Source organism: Thamnophis sirtalis, unplaced genomic scaffold (assembly GCF_051295495.1).
Source record: "Thamnophis sirtalis isolate CommonGarterSnake01/CBP01778 unplaced genomic scaffold, rThaSir2_p1.2 scaffold_1, whole genome shotgun sequence".
Lineage (NCBI taxonomy): Eukaryota > Metazoa > Chordata > Lepidosauria > Squamata > Natricidae > Thamnophis > Thamnophis sirtalis.
This window is the reverse complement of record NW_028261381.1, coordinates 4,459,521-4,486,551: the sequence shown is the minus strand read 5'-3', so window position 1 is coordinate 4,486,551 and position 27,031 is coordinate 4,459,521. Positions and strand designations below refer to the sequence as shown.

General features: G+C 41.0%; 1 protein-coding gene across 1 annotated transcript in view; it reads left to right on the top strand.

Moving 5' to 3' along the window:
• NRP2 (neuropilin 2) overlaps positions 1-27,031 on the top strand; it is a 226,014-nt gene that overhangs the window by 160,741 nt on the left and 38,242 nt on the right. The window contains 3 exon segments of the mRNA XM_087706899.1: positions 1,724-1,868; positions 14,537-14,656; positions 17,556-17,708. Of these exon segments, the coding sequence (XP_087563025.1) occupies positions 1,724-1,868; positions 14,537-14,656; positions 17,556-17,708 (418 nt within the window).

Here is a 27,031-nt window from a genome sequence, read left to right as displayed (position 1 = left end):
TTTTGCAGATGATATCGTTTACACAAATGTTTAGTATCCACTTTGTTCGTCTATGGAAGCAAACTTTATCTTTCAGATTTCCAGGAAAAAGACTATAGACTTTCCCTAGATAGTTCAACCATCAGTACATTTTATAGAGCCGAGGTGGCGCAGTGGTTAGGGTGCAGTACTGCAGGCCACTTCAGCTGACTGCTATCTGCAGTTCAGCGGTTCAAATCTCACCGGCTCAAGGTTGACTCAGCCTTCCATCCTTCCGAGGTGGGTGAAATGAGGACCCAGACTGTTGGGGGCGATATGCTGACTCTGTAAACCGCTTAGAGAGGCCTGAAAGCCCTATGAAGCGGTTTATAAGTCTAACTGCTATTGCTATTTACGATAGAAAATGTTTTTGATAATCTTGGCCAACATTGGTATAAGATGTATTTCTTGGTTGGGTATTTTTCCTTTCACCCTCTCTAATAGAGATAACATTCATTTCATTTTTTTCATTTTCCCTTTATTTGTATGCCGCCCTTTTCCCTGGGGGGACTCAGGGCGGCTCACAGTTCAAAAAAAAAGGGGGGGGAAGGACAAACAATGTTCCAACATGAAGACAATACAACATATTAAAAGAAAACACAACAGTCACACAATTCGAGTGGGGTTAGAATCTTAACCCCAGGCCAGCCGGGACAGCCAGGTCTTTAAAGCGGCGCGGAAGGATTGGAGGGTGGTGAGGGTCCGAATCTCCACGGGGAGTTCGTTCCAGAGGGTCGGAGCAGCCACCGAGACCATTCAATACATTCAATAAATGTATTGTCGTTTATTCTTGAAAAAGCAGCTTTGGTATTGCTTCACCTCAATAAAAAGCAATCTGTTGAGAAGATGATACTGACAGCTTGCATTCTAAAATATCACAAGCTTCCGTGGTTTGGTCTAATATGTCAGCAATTGATGAAAAGCTATTAATAATACGAAAATAGGAATGTGCTACACTTTGAATTCAAACTGAAAGGTGCCTGGATATATGTATATACTTACGTTGATGCTTTTTGCGCTCACACAGTAGCCACACAATCCCAGGAAAATCTGCTTGTGGGATAAGGAGATGCTAATAATCGTGCATACTCTGAAGCACCTCGCTGCTCCCTGTGGTGCTTTCTTAATTCAAACACATGTTTTCCATAGATTGCACAGGTGGCTTGTGAGTTCAGAGAAAGATGCAACTTCTTTCAGGAGGTTGCTGACCCCTAAACCCATACCTCCTCTGAAATATATTTTTAAATTTGGATGCAGGGAACATCACGTCCTTATCTGAAAGCTAGCAAAAAAAAAAGGGTCCCTTTTCAAGTAGAATGAATTTAAGCCATTGTTTTTCTCCAGCATTTTTCTGTTTTGTCTTTTCGATGGTCATTTTTGTCACCGATTACATTCTGTAGTTGTCCCAATTCATCACAACAGGCCTGTTTGTTGCTCAGTACACAGCTGTCAACCTCTTGGTGTCATGTTGCTATCATGTGACGTTTTGCGATGTTTTTCCCATTCATGGAGCTGGGGTGGGTGTGGCCTGCCCATCCGATCCGCGGGCTGATAGTCTGACACCCCTGGCTTAGTAGAATAAAAAGTTCAAGTAAATTTGAAAGAATAACCTGTCTTCCAAAGAATTCTTTTACTATCTGTTTATTTTTTTTTAAAAAAAGAAATGGTTCTAAAACTAGTCCTGTTTAACCTCTGTTTCTCCCAGATATTTGAAGGAAATATGCATTACGACACCCCTGAAGTTAGAAGATTTGATCCTGTTCCTGCACAGTTCGTCAGAGTTTACCCAGAAAGGTGGTCTCCGGCAGGGATCGGAATGCGATTAGAAGTTCTTGGATGTGACTGGACTGGTAAGAGCTCTGTGAATCTATTTCATGCTCTATGACTCCTTCCGCCATTTTGGTCCTGAGAATGTTTGCATAAAAGTTTCCATGTGAGAATCCAAACTGATGACATTGCACCACAAATATTTTCCTTTCCCCACTCTTCCTGAGGAATAATTCTTGCTCTGCTTAGAATGAGTAGAAATGTTTACTCTACATATTCCTGTGGTGACAGCAGTGGTGGGATTCAGCCAGTTCGCACCTATTCGGAAGAACCGGTTAGTAACTTTCTAAGTAGTTCAGAGAACTGATTGTTGGAAGAAATCTCCTTTTGTTTTTCCACACTTTACAGGGCTAATCCTGTAAGGAAGGCAGGAAGGAAACATTCTGGTGTTGTTTCTAGCCTAATCTTTATTGACCTGCTTACAGAAACTGCCTCTCCGGTTAACCCTTATTACATTGAAGCAGCTAAGGCGAAGCGCCCATCAACCTGAGTGACATTGACTTGGCCACGCCCACCCAGTCACATGACCACCGAGCCCCACCGACCCTGCTGGTCATTAGGGCAGAGAACTAGTTGTTAAATTATTTGAATCCCACCACTGGATGATAGTGAACATCTCTTTCAGCTTTATGTTTTCAGGATGACAATATTAACTATGAAAATCCTTATTGGAAAAATGTCTGGTAGCATTTATTATTTTCATTGATTATTCTCTGCCTATTAGGGTTCATCAATTGCTGTATATTCTCCTTTCTGAACAATCTTCAAGTTTTGTATATGACTGGCTATGGATGTTCAGAACCCCTTTCTCTTTCTCTAAATTTATGTCTAACATCTTAGCTTATTAGGCTGTGGGACACAAATTCAGTGTCAACAGCCCTGTAGCACTTTTCTCAAGCCAAAAAAGAAAAGAATTCTTTCCAAATGGCATTCAGAGTGCAGATTAAAGGAGGAAGATACGTTTTCTTAGTTTTTCCTTCTCATTTATGTCCTCCTTCCAGCTGTTTGGTGCCAGGGACGTTCTTATTTGTGGTTCCTAATCATCTGAGTTGTGGAGAGCAGGCATTCTGAATGCACACACACAAATGTAAACTTCCCCATCTCTGCCAATGAAATAAGAGGAGCAAGAGGGCACATGTGTGCTTGTATAAAATAATCTATATGAGTGAGCATACATATATACATGTTGTATTTGTGCTGATAAATAAATAAAGGGAGACTAGTATAGATCTATTTCAAGCTATTTATCTCTCATCAGCTAGCCATACCCTTACTGGGATTAGAACCTGTGCTGTTCTAATCCCAGTAAGGGTATGGCTAGCTGATGAGAGCTAAATAGCTTGAAATAGATCTATACTAGTCTCCCTTTATTTATTTATCATCACAAATACAACACAAATGTAACAAAGGCAACAGTAAAAATATTGGCTTTCTGTCTGGATGGTCTCTTGTGATGAGCCGATAGACAGAGAATGGAAGCAGTAGACTTCCTCCCATATTTGGGCATACCAGGGGTTGTGACACTAAATACATACATACATACATACATACATACATACATACATACATACATACATACATACATACATAATCAGGGCTTAAGATGGGGAGGAGAAGGTATATAGCAATAGCAATAGCAATAGCAGTAGACTTATATACCGCTTCATAGGGCTTTCAGCCCTCTCTAAGCGGTTTACAGAGAGTCAGCATATTGCCCCCAACAATCTGGGTCCTCATTTTACCCACCTCGGAAGGATGGAAGGCTGAGTCAACCCTGAGCCGGTGAGATTTGAACCGCTGAACTGCTGATCTAGCAGTAGCCTGCAGTGCTGCATTTAACCACTGCGCCACCTTGGCTCTTATATATATACAAGAAGAATAGTATGTAATGGTGGTGGTGGTGATAATATTCTAATGCCTGCACCCGTCCTGGGCCATTGAGTTGCACTTTTGTGTAATTCTCAAAACTGATGACTCCGTATGTCTGTTTTAATTATTGCCTTGCTCTGATTTGATGATATATTTTGTGATATCCTTTTATGTTAATTCATATGCCCAGCAGCATACATTAGGAAGAAGTTCAGTATAATTAGCAGGAACATCTCAAAAACTAGGGAGACTCAGCGTGAGATATCTGTACCACAAGGTTAAACTCTTATATTTCAGGATTTTTTGAGAGAGAGTCCAATTATCTGTCAATCTAAGGAATCAAAACGTTACGCATACGATTTTATTTTAAAAAAAAACCTGCTTATTCTTCCTTTTGATGTGTAATCATAAAGTATGAAAACCGTCAGCTGGATTTAGCCCTCTAGCTTCCAGGCCTAGCTGAAATGACAAAAAGTGAAGCACCACTACCAACTAAATCCATTTACTGCTGACTGTTAGAGCTAGAAAATTACACTTCCTCTTTTATTTTGTTCAGATGCATCTAGCATTCAGTCTGCTTTCCAGATGTCACTGGTAAAAAAAGATTTGATTTCTGTTTGGAAGGCACATCTGTAAAAACCTTGTTTGTTTAGATTGTCTTGGGCTGTACAAACTTCCTAAGAAGAAGTCCCCGCTTTCAATAAACCAACTGTACGATACTTCGGCATGTGTCATCAGATATATGAAAATAATAACACATCTCCGATTCCAAATGGATAAACTGATTCTTTTTGCTATTGTCAGGTGTCACGGTAGAAGTTGAGTGTATTTATTTATTTGACAGGGAATGTTTGAGCCACAAATCTGGAAATCGTAGCCTCAATGTGGAAGATCTTGTGGATCTTTCCCAGTGGTGGGTGTCAAAAATTGTTCGAACCTACTCTGTGGGTGTGGCCTCCTATGTGGGAGTGGCTTGCCACCCATGTGACTGGATGAGAGTGGCTTGCCGCTCATGTGACCGGATATGAAGATGCCGATGACACTTGTCAGAACCACCTTAAATTACCTCACACACAGCACTGGCATGCATAAGAATATGATGCAAACTTGTTTTTTAAAAGGCATCTTTGGTTTGCGTTAAAACAACTTCAACACACGCCATGTTCTGATTGCACCACAAACGCAGTAGTCATCCTTACCTTTCCCAGAGGCACTGAGTTTTATAAATAGGAGCATGATAGTGTAGAATAATCATATCCAAGGACCAGTGGTGGGTTTCAAAAAAATTTGGAACCTCTTCTGTAGGTGTGGCCTGCTTTCCGGGTCCACTGGTGGAACCTCTTCTAACCGGTTCGGTAGATTTGACGAACCGGTTCTACCGAATAGGTGCGTACTGGTAGGAACCCACCTCTGATCTTTCCATACTGTTCTGTCAGACGCATGATACTACTTGAGTATCCATATAGGAGTATAAATTGCTCAGGCGAGGGGACGGCTACACTTAGAGAAAGAATTTTGGAAAGTTTGCATTAAATATTGATATATAACTGGGATATCCTGCCTGCCATTGTTACCTTTGTCCTTGTCCAGGAATCAGAACATAAAAATCTCTCAGCCCATCTTACAGAGTTGTCATTAGAGGGGAAAATGAGAGCTGGCAGCATTAAATATCTATGCAACCTCGAGAAAGTCAATAAATAAATAAGTAAATAAATAGAGAGGTAATTAATTAATTATTATTTTTTAAAGTGAATGAATACGCATGTACATTTTTGGAACAGAAGAAGCCCGCTGATTCAATAAACTTACAATTGGCAAAAATTTGAATTTGAATTTGAATTTCCTTTATTTGTATGCCGCCCTTTTCCCTGGGGGGACTCAGGGCGGCTCACAATTCAAAAAGGGAGGGGGGGAAAGACAAACAGTATTCCAATATGGAAACAATACAACATATTAAAAGAAAGCACAACAGTCACACAATTCGGGTGGGGTTGGAATCTTAACATCTTAAAATGTCAATATTCCGGCTACACTCACCAAGATGGCCAATGTACCTCTTGCTTAACATCATTTCAGAACTGCAAATTGGAGGCTCATATGATTAAAGGGTCTTACATCTAAATGTTAGATGAAAAGACTATAGCCTAGAACAGTGTTTCTCAACCTTGATCACTTGAAGATGTCCGGACTTCAACTCCCAGAATTCCCCAGCCAGCGAATGCTGGCTGGGGAATTCTAGGAGTTGAAGTCCGGACATCTTCAAGTGGCCAAGGTTGAGAAACACTGGCCTAGACATATGCCCATTAATGCTATTTATAAGAAATGCTTTTGCTGGGAAGCCCTCGGTTGAATGCCTTTCAATCTACTTTCAGAACCAATACATAAAGTCTTAGGTTGACCATCAGTTTGCAATGGTGGAGAATATCCGTAGCTTGGGTGTAGGACGTTACCTAGCCTTTTCATTCAGAAACCAAACCACAAGCTTCGGAGAACGAACCTTCACCCTTGATCAGTGGTGGGTTTCAAAAATTTTTAGAACCTCTTCTGTAGGTGTGGCCTGCTTTGTGGGAGTGGCTTGCCGTCCATGTGACTAGGTGGGAGTGGCTTGCCAGCCATGTCACCGGATGGGAGTAGCTTGCCAGCCATGTGACTGAGTGGGAGTGGCTTGGCAGTCATGTGACTGAGTGGGGGTGGCTTGGCAGTCATGTGACTGGGTGGGCGTGGCCAACTTGTGAAATGTGGTTAAACTCACTTAACAACGCTCTTGCTTAGCAACCAAAATGTTGGCTCAGGAACTCTGGCATTTGAAGCACGCAAGTCTTAAAGCTGTCAAGTTACAAGACCCTTGCACCCCTAACCTTTTAGAAAAAAAAACCAGGGGTGTTCAAACTTGACAGCTTTAAGACTTGTGGACTTCAACTCCCAGAATTCCTCCTCTCGCTCTTCATGTTGATGATGTGCGGATGGGCAGGGGGAGGGAGCTGGAACCGGTTCTAAACGACACTGTAGATTTGTGGAACCTCTTCTATAGAAGAGGTTAGAACTGGCAGGAATCCATCCCTGCCCTTGATCATCAGTTTCAGATTAGGATTATTATTTTTTACTTGAAAGAAAGACAAACCAAAGCTAGATCAAGAATAGACTAGATGAGACTAAACTAAACTTTTTCATGTAAGCTGCTGTTAATACCCTTGAAGATGTACGGCTGTATAACAGATCTGTTCGCCTGGTGCACCAATTGCGTCCCTACCTGAACTGGGAGGCACTCGCAACAGTCACTCATGCCCTTGTGACCTCAAGACTGGACTACTGCAATGCGCTCTACATGGGGCAGCCCTTGAAGAGCATTCGGAGACTTCAGCTCGCCCAGAATGCAGCCGCGCGAGCGATTGTGGGTGCACCTCGGTACACCCACGTTACACCTATCCTTCGCGAGCTGCACTGGCTACCTATTGGTCTCCGGACACGCTTCAAGGTGCTAGTCGTCACTTATAAAGCCCTTCATGGTATTGGACCTGGGTACTTGAGAGACCGCCTGCTGCCAATTACCTCCCAAAGGCCCATTAGATCCCACAGATTAGGCCTCCTCCGGATTCCATCTACTGGCCAATGTCACCTGGCTACTACCCGGGGGAGGGCCTTCTCTGTGGCTGCTCCGGCTCTTTGGAACGAACTCCCCGCGGAGATTCGGACCCTCACCTCCCTCCAGGCTTTCCGTAAAGCCGTTAAAACCTGGCTGTGCTGGCAGGCCTGGGGCTGATGAATTTCCAGCCCCCCCTCGAACTGTGTGACTGTTGATTGTCTTTTAAATTCTCTTTGTATTTCGTTTGTTGTATTACCTTCTTGTTTTACCACCACCCCCCTCCTTGGATTTGTTAGCCGCCCTGAGTCCCTCAGGGAATAGGGCGGCATATAAATGCAATAAACCTTAAACCTTAAACCTAAAACTAGACAACATCAGTCTAGGGTCTTCACATTTATTTGCCAGTTGCCCATACCGCACCTCAGGCCTGGGGTTGATGAGTTCCCCTCCCCTCTCGACTTGTGTGGTTGCGTGATTCTTGCTTATTTTAATTATCCGTATTTTGTTCTATGTTCCCCTTTCCCCCTTTTTGAGTTGTTCGCCGCCCTGAGTCCCTCCCGGAGAAGGGCGGCATACAAATAATAAAATTCAATTCAATTCAATTCAACCTCACTTCATAAAACCATTAACTGAATGCTTTTAAACCAATGTTTAAATACCTTTTTGAGGAACATGCTTATTTAAAACATGGTGGTTTATTTATTGTTTAACCCTCAAGGACTGTGAGTTACGGTGCTACTTGTTTCTCTTCGTTGCCTTAGGAACATCTTGTTGAATTATTTAAATATGCGGTAAATGACCACTTATGGTGTGACTTGCATGTTTGACCTTTAAGCGATCTGTTTCTGGAACCCTCCGGTAATAAGACCTGAAGTGCCTCTTACAGAAACTTGTGCCAGGAGCATTTGGCATTCTAGCTGCTGGGTAGGAAGAAAAAAATTGAAACATTAGGTCAACAGCTGGCCTGTTTCAAGGGCCTGCCAACATTTTTCCCCCTTCTGAAGATTGACAAATATTAGCTCATGACTGGTCCTCTCTCCTTTGAACTCGCAAACATCTGGTTTCCATTGCTTGACAGCTTTGTAACAGGATCCACAACTGCCTCTTGCAATACATACACTGCTCGGCAGGAGGGATACTATCTTTCGCATGTGTTCCATTCTGAACACATGTTGTCTCTTCTACTGTTGTGGTGAGTTTGCTTTCTTCTGCTATGAAGTCTTGTACAACTCTGTTGACCATAAATGACACTGCAAAGCTTCTAAATTACTCCATCGGAGGATGCAGATGCACTATGGGGTTTTCATGTCCAAAGATCACTCTCAAAAGTTAAGTTCCTGTTGTAAATCTTTGAGTACAAAAGGAAAAGGCTTAATGCATCTGATGTTCAGCTTTGGATTCCTTGGTTCCCCAGATATTTTTAATAACCATTTTGTTCCATTCCTTTTCATGTAAGCTGCTGTTAATACCCTTGAAGATGTTACGGCTGTATAACAGATCTGAACTTATAAATCATACGGCTCTGAAGTTGCGTAGTATTGTGTTGAAAGCCTGAGAATTATTTTGTATTGAGTCACATGCTGAACAGCTATTTAGACATGGCGCAAAGTAATCAGATAACGTTTGCCAAGTAGAAAATTCCTGAACTCTCAGTTTGACCAAGGTGTCAGAATCTGTCTGTGTTATCAATCTAAATAAATCCACTGCATTATGAAGGTCTCTTCATTAAAGGTTATGAACCATAATCTATCATGCTGGTCGAACTGGTAGATAAATGCTTTTAGATTTCTCAGTCTAAGGCGAAGAGAGAGAGTCTTGCTCAAATTGCCCAGCCAGCTTCTATTGCTAAGGGAGGACTACAACATGGAATTCTCCCTCCCTCCCCTCCCTCCCCCTCCCCCTCCCCCAATATGCCCACCTAGCACCTTAACCTTACTGGATTGATCTCAGCAGATTGAGCAAATTTCTGCCAAATAGCAACTTACTTGGCAAATGATAGTGATAATAGTCAATTATATTCCTCATTTAGAATTTGTGCTGATATATCATATCTGTGAACTTCATGATAACACTGGTCTCATAGAGTCAAGCATTATGATATTGCATAAAATGTTTCCTAGGAGGATAAAATGGTTCTCTGTAATGCAACCTCATTATTTTCTTTCTTGAAATTGAAGGGGCAGTACTTATTATGTAAGTTATTGCAGATCTTATTAATTAATGACTTAAATTGATCTTGACATTTACTCTTAGGGAGTTTCCTGGAATGGTGAGCTGTATAGCCAAATGTCATCATGTGGTTGTCTACAAAATGCCAGAGAACTTTAGAAGATCTTCTTGCACTTCATAGATATGCCATTTGAGGTGCTGTGTGACTTGTTCTTATCAGTGACGTGCGGTGAGGTTTATGGCTGGTGAGGCAGCAATTTTTTTAGACTTGTGGACTTCAACTCCCAGAATTCCACAGCCAGGCATGCTCAGTTCCGATTTAAAGTGACAGCATTTGGTTTTCTCCTTTGCTAAACAAGTTTCCTTCTTTTTCTTTTTCTTCTCCCTTCCCCTCCTTCCTCCCTCTCTCCCTCCCTCCCTTCCCCCTCTCTCAAACAGACACACACACACACACACAAGGTTGTACCAGGAAGATGAAGTTTGAATTCCTCCCCCTCCCTCCGACCCACACGTACCTTTTCCAGCTGTTTCAGAGAGGATTTCAACTCTGCTCTTGCCTGCCATCTTGAAAAGAAAAAAAATGTAAAAGGAAAAAGGCAAGAGCTGAGGTCAGGCTGGGCTAGTAGCTGCCAGAGTCACCGTGTGGATGACTCTGCTTAACTGTTTAAAAAATCCTCTAAAAAAGTACCCTCTACAGGAGGAGGCAGGAGAATGATGTGCCTCATCTCCGTCAGGAATTTTTCGGCTTTTAACCCTTGCTTAACTCTGCTTGAGTGATCATAAAAAATCAGACTAGATGAGGCACATCGTTCTCCTGCTGCCTCCTGTAGAGGGCGTTTTTTTAGAGGCTTTTTTAAACAGTTAAGCAGAGTCATCCACGGTGACTCTGGCATCAACTAGCTCAGCCTGACCTCAGCTCTTGCCTTTTTCCTTTTACATTTTTTTTTCTTCTCATGATGACAATGGTGAGGCTCTGCCTCCCCTGCCTCCCCTGATTGCACGTTCCTGGTTCTTATGTACTGGCTCATTTGAACATATATGTGTGCTTTCTCTGTGCCTTGCTCCTTTAATGAAAGAAAAAAGTATTATTCCTGACCTCAGTTTTCTTAGGGCTGCAGTAAATATCTTTGCCAGTTCAAATAAAAAACCAGTAAGACTACAAGCCTTAAAAAGATTGTTGACCACCAAACCCAAAGATGAAAGAATTCTATATTTCCTTTGGATCCATAAATCAGTCTCCAGAAGGGACTTGAGCTATGTTGATGTCTGTGGCATGTGGGAAACTTCATTGCCTTTTGTCCATTACTTTATTATCCTGCGCATAAGGAAACTTTTCTATTAATTTTATGGCTTGGTTGCTGGGAGTATGAATTCACTGCTTAGTTAGAATTCATCTGGCAGGGGTTTTTCCTCCTTTTTTTTAAGTTCTACTTGATTTCCAGTGCAAACTTTCTACGCTCGGTTCATATTTGCAAAGGCATATGTCCGCATGGTGTTTTCAGGGAGACAATATAATTACTCACCTATGAGTAATTGCTTCCCTCTTTTCCCATTGCCTTGCGGATCATACACAGCTGTGGTTCTAATGGTCTTTGTTACCGTGACCTTATGTTGCGTCAGATGCAAAGTGCTGTTCTGAAATACAAAGGCCTTGAAGCAGTGGTGGGTTGCTAATCCCGTTCCAACCGGTTCAGTTGGAACAGGGCCGGCGGCGTCCTTGTGCACGCGCACAGTTCACGCATGCATCTTAGCGCCTGTGCGATGCTCCAGCTACTCGTGGAGAATCCCGCAGGCGCTGGATGTGCCATCCAGCTGCTCGCGGAGAATCGCACAGGCGCTGTATGTGCCATGCGCCTGCATGGAAGCGCAGAAGCCTTCAAAGACCGGTAAGGAGCGCGGGCGGGTGGGTGGGCCCTTCGCCGTTCCCAGAAGTTACTTACTTCTGGGTTCGCCGACAAACCAGTTCACGGGGACTGCCGCGAACCGGTTGAAACCACCCCTGCCTGGAAGGGAGCATAAGCAGTTTTCAAGAGCACCAGGCACATGAACCCAAGGGATCCAAAGTAGACTAATCTCAATCTTCAAATTTGGACAGCAAATTAGGAGCAGCTGCAAGCTGGTGGTGTTGATCCATGAGTATAGCCCCCTTAGCATAGACCAAGAATTCTGTTAATCCATACATTTGGCCACATAATCTTCCTTCTCTCAATTGCTTTATATCCCTGTGTTCCGCATGCTTGTTGTTTGTAAGAAACAGTTTAGCAGAACCACTCACTGAAAGTCTCAGAATCAGAAGTTACAAAATAAGAATATTCACTGCAAAAAAAGGGACTTTAATGAGGGTTTGGATACCTTCCTTGAAGCATTAAACCAGTAATGTTTTTCTTTCCAATATACTTTTTTATTTTCCATTTTCATAACATACAATCACATGTATACTATTACATAGCCAGTATCCTATTATATTAAATAGTAATTACATCAGTTCCTCTCGCCATCAACGCCCAGAAAGATAAAAACCCATTATTAGCTCTTCTGCTCTCCATAGACCTCTTTCTTCTACCTCTCTCCTACCTCCTTCCTTCCCTCCATCACCCTTTCCTACTCTACTTCCCCTTCCTTTCTCCTTCTCCTCTCTCTACATTCCACTCCTCCTTATCCTCCTCATCTTCCCCCCTTACCCTCTCTCCTATCCCTCTCTTCCCATCTTTCTTCTCTCTTCTGTTTCCCACTCTTCCTCTCATTGGTGTATTTCCGCTTTTGAGCAAACCCCAATCTATGTTGATGGTTTTTATGCTTCCATATCCATAGAAAGTTTTTATTTTCCATTTTCATAACATATAATCACATGTATACTATTACATAGTCAATATCATGTTGTATTATTAAGTACTTATATCAATTCATCTTACCATCAACTACCAAAGAAAAAAAAAAGAAAAACCCAGTTATTGGCTCTTCTGCTCCCCATACCTTCCTTGAAGCATTAAACCAGTAATGTTTTATAGCATCTACAGATGAACTGAATTTTATTACCATAGAAAGCAATCTACACCATCAATGTATAATCTTGAAATAAAAATATTTATATACATTGGGAGAGAACAAAAGAAAAAGAAAAAGGTAGAAATGGATTATATTTCTACAGTCTTGGAAAGAAAGAAATCTTTGAAAAAGAGAGAGATTTTAAATATGCAAGATTTAATTATATATACTGGAGAGGTTTTTTTGTGTTAGTTGACATCCTTCAGATTTTGCAGTAGTGCTGAAGGCTCTTGCAAATCAGCTGGTGGGAATAGTTTTGCTCATTTATAAAATGCCATCCATGAGAAAACCACTGATTCCTCATGATCTTGCCTCTCATCCCTTCTGCTTCATTTCATGCAATTCAAATACAACACTGAGAGGAAGTTGCTCATTTTTATTTTTCAAGAGAGCTTAGGGTTCATCAGAAAGAAAAGCTGAGCTGGAAGTTAACACTTAGGATTATATATTTTAATATGTATGTTGGTGACCTCAGATTTACATAATGTCTATAAACAAAAAATAAGTAGACTTGTTTCCGGCTGTGTTAGTCTATTGTAATAAAAACAACCAAGGGACCTGTGGCATCGCAAAGACCATTAATCCATTATTATAGGAGCTTAATATTTTGAAAAATAATAGTATAAACCCATAAATACTAGGTTTCTGTTTTGTGAAAGAGAGCATAAGGGAGAACAGGGCGAAATGAAAAAAGAAAAGAAGGGTAAAATTGCATAAAGTTGCAGAGTGATATAACATTTTTGATAGTTAATATTGTTGGGTCAGAAACTTTGGTCTGTTCATAATCTGTAAAAAGGGTGTCGGATTTATTGATGAATTTATCAATTGTTTTGCCATTTTTTTGTCTTTGAAAAGTTCTTGAGATATAAAACATAGAAATGTTTTCTTATTGCTTTAAGAATATTGTCATTTCTGATATCAGATTTGCATCCATGTCTTCTACTGTATGGAGTGTGGGCGGCAGAGGTGGGTTCCTACCAGTTCGCACCAGTTCGGTAGAACCGATTCATCAAATCTACCGAACCGGTTAGAAGAGGTTCCACCAGTGGACCCGGAAAGCAGGCCACACCTACCGAAGAGATTCCTAAATTTTTTTAAACCCACCACTGACACACACACACAGACAGAGAGACAGACAGATTTACACACAGAGAGAGAGAAAGAGAAAGAAAGGAAGAAAGAAAGAAAGAAAGAAAAAGAAAGAAAAAGAGTGAGAGAAAGATGAAAGAAAAAAAGAAAAAAGGGATAGAGAGACAAAAGGAAGGAAAGAGAGAGAGAGAGAGAACACATGGCCGGCAAGCCACTCCCATCAGGTCACATGGCCGGCAAACCACTCCCACAAAGGAGGCCACACCCACAGAGTAGGTTCCAAAAAAATTTGAAACCCACCACTGGTTCTATGTAAAGGGGATACAAAGTGGTGTCTATTGCTGATAGACAATGGCATGTACTACAAGTCAAGGACAAACAGCTTTTCTTGATTTGGGGAATGAATTTATTAAGTCAAAACCTAGGGTGTGTTTTTTTTTTAGAGAAGATAGGAGAGTTTAATTGGTGACTGGGGCTACCATAGGCATTGATTCTTATGCCTATGTCATTGTATGTTCATAACTGTTTCTTTCCTGGGTTTCAGTAGCCAGGTCCTAAACCACGTAGGGCTTTAAAAGTAACAACTAGCACCTTGAAGCGGGTCCGGAGACCAATGGGGAGCCAGTACAGCTCACGGAGGATAGGTGTAACATGGGTGTATCTAGGTACACCCACAATCGCTCGCGCGGCTGCATTCTGGACTAATTGGAGTCTTCGAACACTCTTCAGGGGCAGCCCCATGTAGACCATAAGTGGTGGCGCAATAACGAACTGTCCTAGTATTATTTACCCAGCCAAGCTGAGGCCCAATAGGAAGTGAATAAAACTAAAATTCTCTCTTTCCTATCACGTATGAGTCCTATGTCACTTCGATCCAGAATCTGGTGAAATCATTCATTCGTTTGTCCTTCCTTTTCTCTTTTCTTTAATTTGTAGATGTGAAGTCCACTGCGGAGACACTGAAGCCCACATTGAAGAGTGAGGAGATGACCACTCAGTTTTCCACTGATGAAGAAGCAACAGATTGTGGCGATGATGGTTGCGTGGAGAACGGAGGTATTTCCTTAGCCAGTTGAAAACATATTTTTTATTTTTTTATTTTTTTATTATTTTAATTTTATCAATTTCATATATACATTCACAATTATATGATCTCATAACTGTTATTAATAATATGTATTTATAACAATTTTTCCCTACTGTTGACAATATACTTGAAGATTGCTTTCTTAACATCCCATAGATCCATCTTATCTTACAACGGTCCTACTTCTTCTTCCCTCCCTCCCTCTTTCCTTCCCTCGTTTCTTCTCTCCTACTCCCCTTCCTTCCCTCCCTCCTTCCCCTTCCCTCCTTCTCTCTTTCCTTCCCTCCTTCCTTCCTTCCCTCCTTTCTTTTCTCCTTCTCTCCTTCCTTTCCCCCTTCCTCAGTTGAAAACATATTGCATGTCACTCCAGATGTGCAAAGTGTGCGAATGGTAGAGCTGCACACATAAATATTTATGTGATTGAGTACTTTATTAATTGCCGCTTTGAAGTTTTCAAACTCTATTCAGCAAGGGGGAGGAAAAAAAACCCTCGGTACAAGGAGATAGATGGCATTTTAGCAGGCTTCAGCTCAGAACCTTTAGGTCAGGAGTGGAAAATCTAGACCTTTCCAGATATTAGAGGAAATAATAGAACCGAGGTGGCGCAGTGGTTAGAGTGCGGCACTGCAGGCTACTTCAGCTGACTGCAGTCTGCAGTTCGGCTGTTCAAATCTCACCGGCTCAGGGTTGACTCAGCCTTCCATCCTTCCGAGGTGGGTAAAATGAGGACCCGGATTGTTGTTGGGGGCAATATGCTGACTCTGTAAACCGCTTAGAGAGGGTTGAAAGCCCTATGAAGCGGTATATAAGTCTAACTGCTATTGCTATCAATGCGCTGTATAATGTTTAGTTAGATTACTTGAAACTCCAGGTGAATTTTCCCAAGGCTAACCTCATATCTGAAAATCAGCATGCCTGAAAGAAGGTTAAGTTGAAATAAGCAGATGCTTCCACGCTATTTGAAAAAAAAAATGATGCAAGTAGGGAGGGAGAGAACATTTTATCTGAAGCTACTCAAGGTTATTTCTGGATACTTTAGTATGGATATTGCTTAAGTATCCATATATCAGGCAGTTCCCCTGAAACCACTTTTAACATTACAATAAATCAATGTAATGTTTTGTGAAGTAACTCACTCCTTGCTATTAAATAAGATCAGACTTCTGATCAAGCCTCTCTAGAGTTTGGCCTGTCACTAATAATATCATTCTGCAGTTCTGAGATTTCTTGGCTAAGAATGAGGGAGAAGAAAGAACAATCACTTAGTTGCAAACTCATTGCTGACAACAATACAACTGGAATAGCCAAACAATCCCTGTAAGTGGCTTCTAACTCACTGACATCAGAGAATTGCTTATCCTCTTCTAGCCAAAGAGATGGAAAGCTGGGAGTACTCTAACCACTGCACCACCTCGGCTCTTGATGAATTTCTACTTCATCATGGATTACACCAATTACAACCTCTGTGCTTTTTATTTTGATTTAGCTGTGGTTTTTAATCTCAAAATAAGTAATCGTATGATTTATGTATAATTTTCTTTCTTTGCGTTTTTGTAATAATTTTATTAAAATTATATTTACAACAGCAAAAACGAATATAAATTGAAAAAAATAAATAAAAGTAAAACAAGAAGTAGAGGTGCAGAAAAGAAATAAGAAAGAGGGAAAGAAAAGGGAAATAGAATAAAAATAAGAATATAGTTGTTAGAAGATTAAGAGCCGAGGTGGCGCAGTGGTTAGGGTGCAGTACTGCAGGCCACTTCAGCTGACTGTTATCTGCAGTTCAGCGGTTCTAATCTCACCGGCTCAAGGTTGACTCAGCCTTCCATCCTTCCGAGGTGGGTGAAATGAGGACACAGACTGTGGGGGCGATATGCTGACTCTGTAAACCGCTTAGAGAGGGCTGAAAGCCCTATGAAGCGGTATATAAGTCTAACTGCTATTGCTAACTGCTAGTTTCACATATGCCCCTCTCACTCAGCTCGCCTCCACCATCCGTGAACTCATCTGGTCCTACTGTTCTTGCCTGGGCTTTGCCTCCTCCAAGCTCAGCTGCACCTCTGCCTTGTCTGGCTCATCTGGCTCCGTCTCTGCTCACCTATTGCCCTACTCACCTGGTTCTGTTGCGTGCTGCCTAGTCTGGCTCTCGCCGCTGTGCCTCACACACACACACACACACCTATTCTTCCACTCAGCTTTTGGCTCCCCTTTTCCTCCATTCTGCTATCATTCTCCTCCCTCCTTCCTCGCCTCCTTTCCTTCTCTTCCATCATCCATTGTTCTCTTCCTTCCTGCAGCACACTCCCCCTCTTCACTCCTCTTTTTCTCTTGTGCCTCACCTTCTCCTCAAATTTCCAGGTGAAACTCCCTGCCCGCCAGCTATTTTGGTATGAGGGTATCCAGGCGGCCGGTGGTGCATGCCCCCACCCCCAGAAGTCACCTACATTCCTTTAGATACAATCTTTCTGTAGAAATAGATTATTAAAATTAACTTCTGGGTCCATTGTTCAAAATATCCTTAAACGTCTCCAATGTTAAATTTGCTTCATCTGTAAATCAAATTTAAGATTTTTTCTCATTTAATTATCATTTTTAGTTCCCTCTAGTGTCCAATTTTTAAAGTCTTGTCTTGTTATATTTTCTTAGAGTAAATTGAAAACAAGAACATTTTTACACAGGAAGGATACTTTATAATTAATGCTGAAATTTTATTTCAGATTTATCTGAACCCTTAGTCTGTTATGCTTGCACACATTGAAACTACTTTATATTTCTATAACCATTTATGATTTGCCAACTATGTGAGTAGTTAAATAGAAACAGGCCTTCCTTTGATCTCATTTTTATGTTGTGCTGTTTTCTTACAAGATTTCCAGGTCCCAATAGGATTCAATTGCAACTTCGACCTTCCTGAAGATTTTTGTGGCTGGACACATGACACATCTACAGGATTTACGTGGGCTTTTCATTCTAGAAATACATGGACTAGCCATTTAGAACCAGGAATCGGTGTCTACCCAGGTAAGCCAATTCAAATCATTTTAAAAGAAAAAAATATCCATGAACTGTGGACTTAGGAAAATAAGTATTTAAATTATCTCTGAGAAACTATAGAATACGTTACAAAGTATGTGAACACTGCCTTTTCGGCATATTGCTATAAACTTATTTATCAATTCCAAGTATTTTTTTTTATATTGCTTCAGTAAAATCAATGTAAGATACATGTAAAAAAAGTCACTGTGCTTTTAAACAGATATGAATTCAGATGTCTATGGTGAAAATCAGTATGTGGTATAATTCCCCTAATATATGTTTTCATAACATACACATACTACCTATTATTACGTCTTCACCACTGCCCTATAAGCTTCGCGAGGCTATGGAATAATAGCTTCAGAACAGGAATTTGAATTTGTTCTTAGCCCTTATAACTGTAGCAGATCATCTCTTAGCTGTGAATGTTGTGAATGATGGTTCAAGTAAAGCATTTGTTGTAGGAGGGATACTTGCACATCAGTGAGGAAACTGAAATCATGTGCTAACTGCTCCATGTGCATGTGTATTCAGTTTATCTGCAGACTTCTTATGTGCTGAGAAAATGGAATAGTGTGCTTGTTTTTGTCTGGGTGAGCTGATATTGGTTTTGAACATCAATGATAAAAGTCTCACTTTGAATACCGTGGATGTTTCTGCTTTCTATGCATTCCCTTGCATGCAAATACTCCTTCAGTGTGGAATATATTTTCCAAGAGCACCAGCAGTACACTGTTCGTGCCCTTGCGTCTTTAAAAACAAGTTCCAAACCCTTCCGTTGCAAAGTCAGTGAAGTCAAATAGGAATGAACAAAGGATACATTGTTTCAAAAAAACAACTTCAGACTCAGGCTTCCAAGTGGCAGATTCAACTATTTTTTTATACTTTTTCCTTAAGTATCTTTAATATAATTTTATAACAAATAGAAGGAGAAATTTGTTAAAATAAAAAAAGTTTTAGTTTAAGCCAAAAAAATTAAAGTAGTAAAAAAAATAGAGGAGAAAAAGCATTTGTTTCAGGAGGGATTTATTTATTTATTTATTTATTAGACTTATATACCGCTTCATAGGGCTTTCAGCCCTCTCTAAGCGGTTTACAAATTTTTTAGCAAATTGAGTCAGCAACTTGCCCGCACAGTCCGGGTCCTCATTTCACCCACCTCAGAAGGATGGAAGGCTGAGTCGACCTTGAGCCGGTGAGATTTGAACCGCTGAACTGCAGATCACAGTCAGCTAAAGTGGCCTGCAGTACTGCACCCTAACCACTGCACCACCTCGGCTCAGTAAACTTGCACATCAGTGAGGAAACTGAAATCATGTGCTAACTGCTCCATGTGCATGTTTATTCCGTTTATCTGCAGACTTCTTATGTGCTGAGAAAATGGAATAGTGTGCTTGTTTTTGTCTGGGCGAGCTGATATTGGTTTTGAACATCAATGATAAAAGTCTCACTTTGAATACCGTGGATGTTTCTACTTTCTATGCATTCCCTTGCACGCGGATACTCCTTCAATGTGGAACTAAGGAGATCTTTTGCTGTTCTGCTATGCACGTTGTCAATTTTCCCTTGAGGCTAGAACTTGCCTGGGCTTCTGAAAGACCCCGATATTTGCATTGGAGGCTTTGATGCTTCTGCTAGTACAGAGGCTTGTGTTGTCACACAAAGGACTGTATGAACACAATAAGGACTTCACAATATGAGTCCTTGTGCAGTGGGGAGGATCTAAGATTGTCTGGTAGCTGAAAGTCTTGTTTGCTCAGTCTTCATCTCTTTCAACAAACTCAAGGATTTACGTTTTCCCTTCTCCCCATTGGACATAGGAAGAAGAGGAGACATTTGCTAGCTTCAAAGAAATGTTTGCCTAATTTCCATGAACAGGCATTAAAATTTCATACCACAAATCTGAGGATTTACTAGAAGTGGTCCTGCTGTTTGAGGGAAATCTTTCACACCATTTAATTTTATTGCTAAGGCATTAGTAGTTCTGATCACTGCAACATCTGTACCCAAGGACCATGCATATTCAATCAATCCAATTGATTCCCATCCCCGCCATTAGTGGGTTTTGACTAATAGAGAAGTGTTTTGTAACCACTTGTTCTCCCTGGTAGCTATATGTTGGTGGTAATAACTAGATTTACTGATTTATACGGCTCTAGAATTGAAGGATAGTGTTCCCTGCTGAGCAGAACAGAAAAGAGGGGGGGGAAATCATCCAATACAAATTGAGTGCCGCTGATTAATTTATCTTTTAGGTGGTTAAGCATCAGCTTTTGTTTACAATACTCCAAACACTTCTATATATTGTATTCTGTAAATTATCTCAGCGCCTGCTGTAGGGTCCCAGTGCCTAGTAGCAGATTCTATAGCATGTTAAGGCCATCCATTCAGTCAGTGTAGACCAGAGGTGAGTTCAAGAATATGATGTCAACTTGTTTTTTAAAAGGCATCTTTGGTTTGCGTTAAAACAACTTCAACACACGCAATGTTCTGATTGCACCACAAACGCAGTAGTCATCCTTACCTTTCACAGAGGCACTGAGTTTTATAAATAGGAGCATGATAGTGTAGAATAATCCTATCCAAGGAGTGGTAGTAAGGCTGAAAGGGCCATTTCAGATCCTCCATTTAGTGACAAGAGTAGCCCTGATTTTGCTAAACTGATACATATTGGCTTTGAATCTAAGTTCCATTTAAATTGTCCATGATTACATTTTTTTTTGTTGAACTATCATGTTTAAAAAGAAATTGAGACTGTTGTTTGGGCCTCTAGTGTGTGTTTTCGGTTGTCCCAAAGTTAGGGTCTCTCTAGGGGTGAAGTTGGAGAAACTCTTTCCTATTTTCAGTGTTAACCTCTTTAACATTTAAAATGCTTTAGAAAATTAATATCACAGAACAACTGCGGCCTCCAGCAACCTGAAAGACGCAGATTGTATACCTTCTCCAACTTTTTCCCTGTAATAATGTTTAATTAATGTAATAAGCCTTCTGTGAGTAGCATACTTACTTATTTTTATAACTCCGACTCAATTTTTCACTCCATTTTTTCTCCCCTGACATGCCTTATAATTGTTCTCTCTTTTTTTCCCCTTTTAGAGTATGGTTGGTAAAGAAATAATTTGAGGATGGTACTCATGTACAAACGACTCTTCCCCATATTGAAAGAGTGTTTCATTTGCATTTCTGCATCTTTTTAAAAAGTCTTTATAGGTTGTGTTACTTCAGCCTACTTCAGTGGCAGGAGAGCTTTCTCCTTCGAGTGAATTATTCCCAAAAGCATCACTTTACATTTTTCATTGAAGGAAATGAGATTGGAATGGCTTATATCATATCTCATATTGTAGCGGGCTTCTGGTGGAGAAGGTTAATCAGGATTTCTGGGTCTATCAAACAGGGAGAGAAACAGATGGTTGGGAATAACATCTGTGATGTTTACAAGCAGCAGTAATGATCACTGATGATGCAAAGTTACAGTATTAAATTTGAGCCTCTATCTTCCACAATATTTACATATTTCAATCCTCAATGACTGATATAAGAACAAGAACTATAACAAACCTTCCTCACCACCGTCCAGACCTTCCGCGCAGCCCTCAAGATCTGGCTCTCCCAGCAGGCCTGGGGATAGGTTCCTAATTCACCCGCCCGAGTGTTTGATTGTTGAACGAAAGTTGTGTTTTACTATTTTTTTCTTTGTTCACATTTTGTTTTGTTTTTGATGTTGCACTTCCCTCCCTTGTGATTGTAAGCCGCCCTGAGTCCCCTCAGGGAAAAGGGCGGCCTATAAATTTTAATAAATTCAAATTCAAATTCAAATTAATGGCATTAAACAGTCGAATACCATCAGCTGGGCCACAAATCTGAACAAAGTCTTCTTTGGACATCTTCAATAAGAAGATAGAAGAGCCGAGGTGGCGCAGTGGTTAAATGCAGCACTGCAGGCTACTGCTAGATCAGCAGTTCAGCGGTTCAAATCTCACCGGCTCAGGGTTGACTCAGCCTTCCATCCTTCCGAGGTGGGTAAAATGAGGACCCGGATTGTTGTTGGGGGCAATATATGCTGACTCTCTGTAAACCGCTTAGAGAGGGCTGAAAGCCCTATGAAGCGGTATATAAGTCTAACTGCTATTGCTATAATAACAACAACAGAGGTGGTACTGTTGTATTTAAGGACAAAAAAAAATCTTCCTGGGTTCAGTTCATTATTAAAATTGATACTGTAGCTACTTATTGGTGCAATGAAGCCCTTCACAGAATGAAAACCATATCTTGAACAGATAATGAATTTTTTTTGGGGGGGATACACATTTAGTTATTAGATTCACTTAAAAAACAACAATGAAAAAAAGCATAAGTATTGTTTTTCTCAATGGATATTAGAGTCATAAAGGAATGACAGATAGCAGAGATTCTAAATAAAAGTGCCTGAGTTTAGGTGTGCATGAAAAATGAATTGCATCTGCAACCTTAATGATATGAGGAGATCATGAGTATACTCTTAAAATGTGTGTGTGTGTGTGTGTGTTGCATTTGTGCTGATAAATAAATAAAGGGAGACTAGTATAGATCTATTTCAAGCTATTTAGCTCTCATCAGCTAGCCATACCCTTACTGGGATTTGAACCTGTGCTGTATTACATATTAGGCAGTTGTGTTAGCCACTAAGCCACAAGGTTCTCCTCCTTTATCAGCTGAGCCAGGGAGATAGGTATGTATTTTGTGTCGCAACCCCTGGTATGCCCAAATATGGGAGGAAGCATACTGCTTCCTTTCTCTGTCTGTCGGCTCATCACAAGAGACCATCCAGACAGAAAGCCATTATTTTTAATAAAAATAATTATAGTAAAAATAATGGCTTTCTGTCTGGATGGTTTCTTGTGATGAGCCGATAGACAGAGAAAGGAAGCAGTATGCTTCCTCCCATATTTGGGCATACCAGAGGTTGTGACACTAAATACATATACATATACGGATACGGATACGGATACGGATACGGATACGGATACGGATACGGATACGGATACATACATACATACATACATACATACATACATACATACACACACATACACACACACACACACACACACACACACACACACTCAAATGAAATCTTGTATTTCAAAATTCAGGCCTTTTGTTGAAAGCAATGGAAACAATGGTGCAGGCCAGAGAGATATTTTAGAATATTTTAATGAGCAAGAGGTAGGACTTTATGGCAAAAGGAGAATGGGAAGGCGGAGGGTGAGAATGAAATGGTTAGATACTGTCATCAATGCAATGAGCATGGATATGAGTAGACTCAGGGAGACAGTGGAGGATGGGGGGGAGGTGGTGTGCTATGGTCCATGGGATAGTGAAGAGTCAGATATTACTTAGTGTTATGAGAATGTCCGTCCTATATTATATTTTATCAATCCTTCCAAGTTAAATTGTGAAGTCTGTGGATGCTCAGTAAAATGCTCCCATAAAGGCAATGGGTTGTACCTCTAAGAAGACATGTGGAAACACAGACAATGAATTAGAGTGATAAAACGGAAGGGCCTAGGTAAAATGAGGCAAGATAAATATTTGTGTTCCAGTAGCAGATCATTAAAATCCATGCAAGGAAGCTCTTCTTTCCTTTCTTTCATAGCTCTTTTCTCCCTTACTTTGGAAGACTCCCTAAATTATATACTTTCTTCACTCCGTTTTTTTCCAAGATAGTCTTTCCATCAGCTTCATATTTCCTTTTTTAGTCCCATGTCCCTGGTGCCGCAAGGATCAGCTCTGAACCATCCCTCTGAAAATCCCATTACAACTGCAGGGAGCTTTCTTGGTAACAGCAAACCCAGAGTAATTTCTCTCTCTTACTACACGCCCAAATCCATTAGGACATGAGTTGTTCTCCAGAGTAATGGAATGTACAACTCCAGTTTTCGTGCCAGGAGGGAGTTTTTTCCCCCATGGATTTTCGCATGCAAACAGAATTCTGTGCTCCTGCACAGTGAAAGCATCTTCATGCTATGTCAAGAATCAAGATTTAGCCTGCAATTTTATACAGATTATCTGGTAGCGAGAGTTTAGGTCTGAATTAACAAGATGGGTTATTTTGTCATTTTTTTTCCAGAATTGTGATCTTCTCCTGATGAAGTGAGGTACAGAATTCTGTACGGGATCAGTGAATCACGGGGGAAACATTTTAGGATTATAAAACCATATATAATTTATACAGAATTTGTTGAAAAGTGATGAGAAAAAGTATATTGTAATAGAAATTTAGGGTACTGGTCAGTGGTGGGTTTCAAAATATGTTCGAACCTATTCTGTGGGTGTGGCCTCCTTTGTGGGAGTGGCTTGCCGCCCATGTGACTGGATGGGAGTGGCTTGCCGCCCATGTGACCGGATATGAAGATGCCGACGACACCTGTCAGAACCACCTTAAATTACCTCACACACAGCACTGGCATGCATAAGAATAGGATGTAAACTTGTTTTTTAAAAGGCATCTTTGGTTTGCGTTAAAACAACTTCAATACACGCAATGTTCTGATTGCACCACAAACGCAGGAGTCACCCTTACCTTTCACAGAGGCCCTGAGTTTTATAAATAGGAGCATGATAGTGTAGAATAATCATATCCAAGGACCAGTGGTGGGTTTCAAAAAAGTTTAAACCCTCTTCTGTAGGTGTGGCCTGCTTTCTGGGTCCACTGGTGGAACCTCTTCTAACCGGTTTGGTAGATTTGATGAACCGGTTCTACCGAATAGGTGCGAACTGGTAGGAACCCACCTCTGGTGACAGTGGTTTGAAAAAGGGCAGTGGTAAAGCATCTGCTCAGTCAGTAGAAGAATAAGTTTCTGATCATAGAGTAAATTTAGAGAAATAACTTTTTTGAAATCCCACAAAACCCTATTGATTGGGCAACATTGTGCTAGATGTACTTAGTATAAAGTGGTCTCTTATATATATATTTTGAAATGCTAATCATAACAACAAGAACAGTAACAACAATCACAATATGTACTGTTATCACCAGCATTTTATAAAGCACTTTAAAGGTTTCAGAGTAGAAGTATGGAAGTATTTGGATCTAAAGCAGGAGAGATGCTTCAGATCCGGCATGGGAACGTCCTCTATTCTTCTTACTGGCACCTTAAATGTACCTTTTCCTGGTCCTGCATGATTGCCTTGTGGTTTTTAGAAATAACAGCTCCTGAATTCAAATATATAGATTCTCCTTGCACTACGTGGCCACCATACGGGAACAGGAAAAGAGGTATCTTCTATAAGATGCCACTGATAGTTCGAGCCACGCTACATCTTAAGAACTTCTCCCACTTCTGATTTAAATTTCCGCAGAGCCCTATTTCAAGATATCTTGCGTACATTATTTTACAAATCTTTATACAAACCTGGGAAGGTAGGATGCTGCGCATATATGTTGCCAAGGTGGCGCAGTGGTTAAATGCAGCACTGCAGGCTACTGCTAGATCAGCAGTTCAGCGGTTCTAATCTCACCGGCTCAGGGTTGACTCAGCCTTCCATCCTTCCGAGGTGGGTAAAATGAGGACCCAGATTGTTGGGGGCAATATGCTGACTCTCTGTAAACCGCTTAGAGAGGGCTGAAAGCCCTATGAAGCGGTATATAAGTCTACTGCTATTGCTATTGCTATTATTGCAATGCACAAAATGGGATGTGAGCAGGTAGGATCAATAGCAATAGCAACAACTCAATGGCTTGTTTAACGTCACCTAGATTATCCATCTGAACTGGAATTAAATTTCCTGGCTCACATTCCTCATACCGATCTAGGAACATTGCAAAACTAATGCTCAGAATCAGTTGATGAATGCCATAGCATGGTCAGGCCAGGTTATTCCTTGCTGTGTAGACTTCGTCCAGTTGTTTCTCCCTCCTTAATTTTCCAAATCATTATCACACTAGTCAGTCTTAATATCTCCCAGCCAGATTGCAGTTCAACTCGGTTCCTCTCATCCAGGCAGCTTTCAATGCTTTGAGAAAGTATAGAAGAATCTCTTCAGGTTTGAACAGAAAGCTAAAAACTTTTCTTTCTTGTGGTAGGTAAGGTGACTACCCTTCACTGAGCCGAAGGCGCAGTGGTTAGGGTGCAGTACTGCAGGCCACTTCCGCTGACTGTTATCTGCAGTTCAGCGGTTCTAATCTCACCGGCTCAAGGTTGACTCAGCCTTCCATCCTTCCGAGGTGGGTAAAATGAGGACCCGGATTGTTGGGGGCGATATGCTGACTCTGTAAACCGCTTAGAGAGGGCTGAAAGCCCTATGAAGCGGTATATAAATCTAACTGCTATTGCTATTGCTATTCATCTTAATGAGTTACTTTGCAACATAGCAGCAATGCAAAATAAATTTGTCCATAGTTCCAGGATTAGGACACATGATGTGAAGATCCAGGATTAGGATTCATGATGGCACAGTGTTTAGAGGATGGGTCGTCAGCCTGGTCCCTACCGCCCACTAGTGGGCGTTTCGGGATTCCAGGTGGGCGGTAGGGACTTTGGAGGTTAAAACCTCCTTTTGAGCAAGTGGGCAGGCGCGAGCGCACACATCAATAAACCAAAGTGTGCATGCACGCAAACAAGCAAACACGTGGGAAGAGGAAAGGGAGGAGTGGAAACTGATAGCAGGGACAGGCAGATAAGTTTTGTTATCTTATAAAATAAAGCGGAGCAGAGCAGTTGCAAAATAGGAGAAAGAAAAGTTATAGGCAGGAGAGAATTGTTGTTGGCTAATAATAATAAGTGGGCTAACTAGCTCAGCCTTACTTTTGCACATTGCCCTAAGGAAGGTAAAAAAAAAAAAGGAGATAAAAAGGAAAAGATAAAAAAAATAACAAAAAAAGGGAAGAAAAATAGAGAAAAGGGGATAAAATAAAGGAGGAGAGTAAGCAGTGTTTAGTCTGGCTCATAAAGTTAAAAACATTATAAACATGCATAAAGTAGAAATAAAAAGATAAATGTACGTACATTTCTTTTTTTTAAAAAAAACACCCTCCTTTCTAAAAAATATTCCGCACTTGCACAAAAACTGGTGGGAGGTAAGGAAATGTTTCCATCAAGAAAGATCCATTAGTGGGCGGTAGGTAGAAAAAGGTTGACTACCACTAGTTTAGAGTGCAGTACTGCAGGCTACTTCTACAGCCTGTTGGCTGCCTGCAATTTCGCAGTTCAAATCCCACCAGGCTCAAGGTTGACTCAGCCTTCCATCCTTCCAAGTTGGGTAAAATGAGGACTCAAATTGTTGGGGGGGGAGGGCAATACTCTGACTCGGTAAACCATTTAGAGGGC